General features: G+C 37.4%; 1 protein-coding gene across 3 annotated transcripts; it reads right to left on the bottom strand.

Moving 5' to 3' along the window:
- Positions 1-976: 976 nt before the first annotated feature.
- On the bottom strand, positions 977-4,888 carry LOC137738011 (SNARE associated Golgi protein family). 3 transcript variants are annotated; one of them, XM_068477614.2, is made up of 5 exons: positions 4,683-4,888; positions 2,489-2,767; positions 2,097-2,333; positions 1,749-1,966; positions 977-1,531 (listed from the first exon to the last, which is right to left on the bottom strand). In XM_068477614.2, the coding sequence occupies exons 2-5, from the start codon at positions 2,738-2,740 to the stop codon at positions 1,273-1,275; spliced, it is 966 nt and encodes a 321-aa protein (XP_068333715.1). In that variant the 5' UTR covers positions 2,741-2,767; positions 4,683-4,888; the 3' UTR covers positions 977-1,272. The 3 variants fall into 3 exon arrangements, with proteins under 3 accessions (XP_068333715.1, XP_068333720.1, XP_068333727.1); XM_068477619.2 differs by having other exon boundaries at positions 4,678-4,885; XM_068477626.2 differs by having other exon boundaries at positions 4,687-4,882.
- Positions 4,889-6,289: the final 1,401 nt, after the last annotated feature.

Below are 6,289 nucleotides of genomic sequence, written 5' to 3'. Positions count from 1 at the left end.
TGGAGAAAAATAACCCCTTGTCGTCAGTTCCATAATAACAAGCAATAACATCACCATACTGCTCCTTATTCAATCTATAGAATTATTAGCAGCTGGTGAATATGGACACATGCGAATAAGCAGGAATGTATTGATAGGTGATAAATGCAATGTATATACGGAGGGTGGGAAGTTATTTGATCAATAAATATTTGTCAGAAATTGATACTGCCGAGATTCAAATAATTCCGAGGGAGGGAAAGCAATCTCAAAATCACAATTTTGCAAGAAAATTGTAGGAAATAAGTTTTGTAGCTTATGAGAAATTTTAGATATATTTCTCAGCTCTAGTTCACAAAAGGTGCACGTGGTATTGATAAGCTGCGAGACATGTTCAAAATTTTTGAAAAATGAGGAGTTTTCCAACTTTCAAATATTATTGATGGGTAGAGTCATATAGCACTCTTAGCTCTGTTTTTGACAAAATTGGGCTTATCTATTAGGACAATTCTTCAAGTGGTTATTTGGGCGCATTGAAAAACTTTCAATTAGTTTTGCTGTTTGGTTTAATGTTCTTGTCTTTGAAAATTCAGTATTTAAAGCATGAGAAACAAGATGCACGGTTGTAAGCCCTACAGAAACTAAAAGAAGGTCGCTCCCTCTATAAACATATCATTTTATTCTTGTATCTCAATTCCTTGGAGCGGTACCTCCAAATCGTCCGAGACTCGGAGAATGAGCCAATATCAAGAAGATTTGGCATGCTTCCGGTGTTTTAACCTTAGACTAGAAACCCACAATTGTACTATTCTGAATTGGCGAAGTCGATAGACATTTTGAATCTCTAGATTAACATTATACTCCATTCTCTTATATGCCGAGGACTCAGCTCCCATTAAAATCTCAACAATCCAAGCAATACCCATGTACGATTGAACGTGGTTTCAACTTACGGGAAATCAAACGAAATAAAAATCCAAATCTCTAGTCCAGCAGCTAGTTGAGAAAATACTCAAACGAGACGAGTACTTTGTTATTGCATTAGCAGCAAAGAAACCAGGCACCAGGCACATAAAATATGTAACATCCCTATAGCAACCAGGTATGAACACAGTAGTTCATAAAAAATTCTACATTTTACACAAATATTATCAGTCTGTTTTCTTTTGTTTGCCTAGTTTACATAGTTACAAAAACTACCCCTCCCCTTTCTTCCCCAAAAGGGACAACTAAGACATAAATTCACTAACCAATCCAATTATCTGCAATCAAATTTCCATGAGTGTATTCAGCCTACCATGTTCTTATATGCTTGGGTTTTTCAAGGGGAAGCTTCTCCATCTCTAAACTGCCATGGTCCAAGGCTGATGCTTCCGCTCCTCCACTACTTTCTGCCCTTTTAAGCTTATTTAAAGCATTTTTTGCATAAACAGTAAAGGCAACCGTGGTTATAACTGCAACAATTAAGGATATAACATTGTATACAATCTCCACTTTAGTCAAGTGATAGTTCCCATACTTAACATTTGCAAATGTCCTTATTAAGCGACCACTGCACAAGAAAACAGAAGAAATAGCTGAGGAGAAAGGCAAAAAAAATAAAAAACAGTTTTATTCTCTTTAAAGATTGACATTTTGACTGGCAATAGCCCAACATGTATGGATGTTAGAAATGATATACAAAATTGTTAAACTTTATCACTAAAAAATACTTAACAAAATTGGAATTTGATGGTACCTAAAAAATCATACTGGATAGGGAAACCAACCTGTAGATGTAAATGAAAGCCTCTGGCACCATTCCAGCAACTGATCCACATAAGTAGGGCCAAAATGTCATACTGGTAACAACGATTGCATAGTTAAAAATTGTGTATGGAAAGGGTGAAACCCTAAAGAGAGCAACCACTCGAAATTGATGGAACCAACTCCCTTCCCCGGCAAGTCTAATCATTGCAGCATTTCGGGGCCATCTATTTAACCATTGCTGCCCAATAATTAAATACAAAAATGCAATGGAAACGTTATTTAAAGAAACAAAAAGGTAAGAAGAAAGAAGAAAAAGAAAGGCTCTCTTCAATAAGTCATTATTGGTTCCAAAATCATAAAAATCTTACATGTATGCGATCACGGAAAAACAGACCAATTAGATATGGCAGGACCATCCCAATAGTTGTTCCGGCCATGATTATAACAAACCCTAAGCCATAACCAAATATCATTCCAGCCAGCCACATGGAGGGGCCAGAAGGTATTAAGACCACAGGGAACAAAGCGAGTGAAGCAACGAGAACAAGGGCAAGAACTGGACGGCCAAACGCAGTAGCTTCCCATTGCATTATTGGTAAGAGAACCTATGATAAGTCAAAAAGCTTCAGGTATCACGAAAAAAAGAAAATGAATTTGTCCAACAACCAAACAATGTATAAAATTACAAACAGGACAATAGCTAGTGAACTATAACATGATCTATAAGAAGAACTAATGAAAGAGGAGTAAAAGGAAGGACCTTTTCGAAAAGAAACGGCATCCCCCATTTTAAGAAAATGAGGAGCAATATAATGATAACAAGGCACCAAGCTAAGGCTCTAATCCACCACAAGAAAGATTTAACCCTTGTTTCTGATTGAGGCTGCAAGATATCAGCTTCTGCCGGCCTTGTTTCATTGGATACAACCAGCCTAACATACTCACTGTCTTCTCTAACATAATGCACTGAGGTTGGATGCTTCCCTAACTCTTCCAAGGAGTTTGTCATCATCAACAGGACCCCAGATGCAGTACAAGGCTATCAAATTTAACAAAACAATATTACAAGCATCATAAGACACAGATACGAAACCTTTTCCTCTTGAGACATGTAACATGTTATATGAAAATGACCAGAAATTTGTTGGTGTTTTGGGGTGGGGTGGGTGGGTGGGGGGGGGGGGGGGGGGGGGGGGGGGGCGCAGGGGTGTGAGGGTTAGAAAAGGTGAAATAGTTACCCAGAAATATAATGAGAATGCTGAGCCATTTGTGGACAAAGGAAAATAATCCCCATATCATGCATTAATTAACATGATGTTCTATGAGAATTCCACAAGGGACAAATGGGACTGACAATTGTGACTATAAGAATATGAAACAAACCACCAGATAGAAGTGGTGAGACTGAGACTGGTGGTTTGTGATTATATATGGCTGTTATGCATACCAAGGAACTCAAGACAACTGTGGCACATACTATCACAAACCATCAGTCTCACTCTCACCACTGGTTGATCAATGAAACATAAAAAATAAAAATAAAAAGTTATCTACACGGCCCCAATATACTTCTGGTTAAATGCCACCAACTGTACGCATGATAACTCCAATCTAACTCGACAAGAACTTACCTGGAATCTTCTGGAGTTGAAACAGTACCAGTAATCACTCAACATTAGCTGAAATTTCCTAACATTAGCAGAAGTTACCCAGAACTTCTTCAAACTTGACAAAATTACTCTATTCTACCAGTAATCACTCAACATTAGCTTGATTCACAAAAAAGGATAAGCGCTGTTTTGTTTCGGCCTTTCCTTCTGAACTGATTTTTTAGCAACTACAGTGTTTAAAATTTTGTTCTTATCATATCAAGATCTAAAAGCAATGTATTCGAATGCAAACTAAATTCTATTAGTCACATATTTTATCACATCCCATATCCAATTTCTGCCAGGTGCTACTGAGTCTTTTCTGCTAGTCGACTTGTGGAACAGACTGAGTTAGAATCAAGCTATTTTGCAAATCTTGATTTTTGTTTTAGAACAGAAAAGGAATATCCAGTGCTACATCTACATATTTCAAAGGGATTAAATCCCCCCAGACCTGCATTTATAGTTAAGAGATTTCCTAGTATCAAAGGAACATTATCATCCATAGTTAAGAGATTTCCTAGTATCCAGCTTAGTTGACAGCTCTGACCCTCAAGACCCTCACCCTTAAAACATTATTAAACAAAAAGGGCGAAAATCTGATACACCAGGTCTAAAGCTAAGACCCAAACCAGGAAGGTGTCAGCTGCAAAATTCTTCTCCATTAGCCCATGTGAGGTTTTGGACCTCCTATGCTGGCCATGGGGTGACAACTCTCTAAGTTGTTTTGAAACAGGAAGATAGAATCAGTTTCAAGAAGGACAGCTTTACAACCACTTTCCCAGGCCAGTTTTATACGGAAGACAATCCCCCCAAAGCTCCGCCTCCAGCACCTATCCTCTCCCCAGATTTTCTGTGAATCCCGCAGACAACTATTCATTAGAATCCCGAATAAGGGTTCCTGCACCAATATGTCCATCAGCACCGTTCTTACAGCCATCAATGTCTAGTTGCCCAGACTGGAGGGTGTGGATCCACTGCAAGGAAGACTTGGAGTGTGGATGATTTTAGACCCAAAAATTTATTAGCATTAAACCACTCCTGTCATGGAGAGGTTTAATGTTGAAAATTACATTCCTCTGATTTGGAATCTCACTTATGTTGAGGAAATGAAGAAAACCAAAGACAAACAGAGCTCGAGGGAGCAGTTGCAGTAGAAATCCTAAACCCTAACCAACTAAAATGTCAGATACACAGACAGAGATAACTATTAGCTCGCTAGGGTTTTGAAGCAATGAATTACTGGAATTAATCAACATTAAAAAAAAAAAAAATGGAAAAGGAAAGAGAATTGACCTACTTTACCTACGTCTCTTTCTAGCCGAACCGAGCTGAGGAGTTTGGAGTTTGAGTTGAACCACCGGCAGCCGGAAGCTGGCTGGGCTGCTATGAGTCGGTGGGATACTTGGCTGTTGCTTTTTTCCCAAATTTCCTTTTCAACCACCCAACGCCACAAAAAGAATAATATCTGCAAAACCAAAGACAGGGTTGATATTTCTTCGGTTTGCTTCAAATCAAAGTGTTAAAAATAAATATTTAGAGACCGTGGAGCGCCTACCGAACGTGACTTTTTTGTCCCTTGGTCAAATCAACACCTCTCGCATCAAGAAGAATGAAAAAAAAAAAAAAAAATTACATTTTACTATCTCAATTTTCAGTTACACAACAAACTTATACTTTATATTTTAAATATTGCAATATCATATCTCAACTTATAAATTCGTTACAATATTAGACTTCTGTTAAGTTTTTTTGTCAATTTGGTTGTTAAACTTAGAGAAAGGTAATCATCCCATATACGTAGGTGAGAAGCCTAACTGCCACGCCTACTTGTCTACCCTGAATGTCTCCTTATTCTCACTGCTTTGAGGGTCGAAAAATAAAGTGTGAGTGGATCATATTTATCTAGTCAAAATCATTTGAACATACTAACCCTGTTTTGAAAAAAACATATGTAGTTTAAAACGACAAAATAGTATCTATTAATTAAGGCCGGTCCTGAGATTTTTTAGGCCCAAGGCTACACATAAAAAATATGTTGTAACTTCATATAAGAAAAATTGTTTTCCACGTCAGATTTTGATAAATTTATACTTAGAAAAACACTTCAAACTCAATAATTCAGAAACACGAAAAAATTAATGTATTTTGTATTGAGAAATGGGATCCAAAAATCTCCAAGTCTACATGGGTAGATGATAGTTTGATTTCCCTTTTATTTGAACTTTTAAATAATTTTTATAAAATCGTTAGGTACTTTATTTTATTTACTAACCTTGTCAATATGGGACAAAAAATATTAATCATATTTTCGAGTCTTTAATTGATACACACACACACACACACACATATAATGAGCACCAAATAAAGATGCTGAAGAGACTAAATTTGGAGACAAAATTTGCAAACTAAATGATGTCTCCAAATTCTTATCAGCGACCCATTAGGGTTTAAGGTTTAGGGTTTTAGGGTTTAGGGTTTAAGGGTTTAGGTTTTAGGGTTTTAGGGTTTAGGGTTTTAGGGTTTAGGGTTTAGGGTTTGGGGTTTAGGGTTTGGGGTTTAGGGTTTAGGGTTTTAGGGTTTAGGGTTTAGGGTTTTAGGGTTTTGGGTTTTAGGGTTTTGGGTTTTAGGGTTTTGGGTTTTAGGGTTTAGGGTTTTAGGGTTTAGGGTTTTAGGGTTTAGGGTTTTAGGGTTTAGGGTTTAGGGTTTAGGGTTTAGGGTTTTAGGGTTTTGGGTTTAGGGTTTTGGGTTTTAGGGTTTAGGGTTTTAGGGTTTAGGGTTTTAGGGTTTAGGGTTTAGGGTTTAGGGTTTAGGGTTTAGGGTTTAGGGTTTAGGGTTTAGGGTTTAGGGTTTAGGGTTTAGGGTTTAGGGTTTAGGGTTTAGGGTTTAGGGTTTAGGGTTTAGGGTTTAGG

Source organism: Pyrus communis, chromosome 15, assembly GCF_041283825.1.
Source record: "Pyrus communis isolate YQ-2024b chromosome 15, ASM4128382v1, whole genome shotgun sequence".
Classification (NCBI taxonomy): domain Eukaryota; kingdom Viridiplantae; phylum Streptophyta; class Magnoliopsida; order Rosales; family Rosaceae; genus Pyrus; species Pyrus communis.
This window is presented reverse-complemented; position numbering and strand designations above follow the sequence as displayed.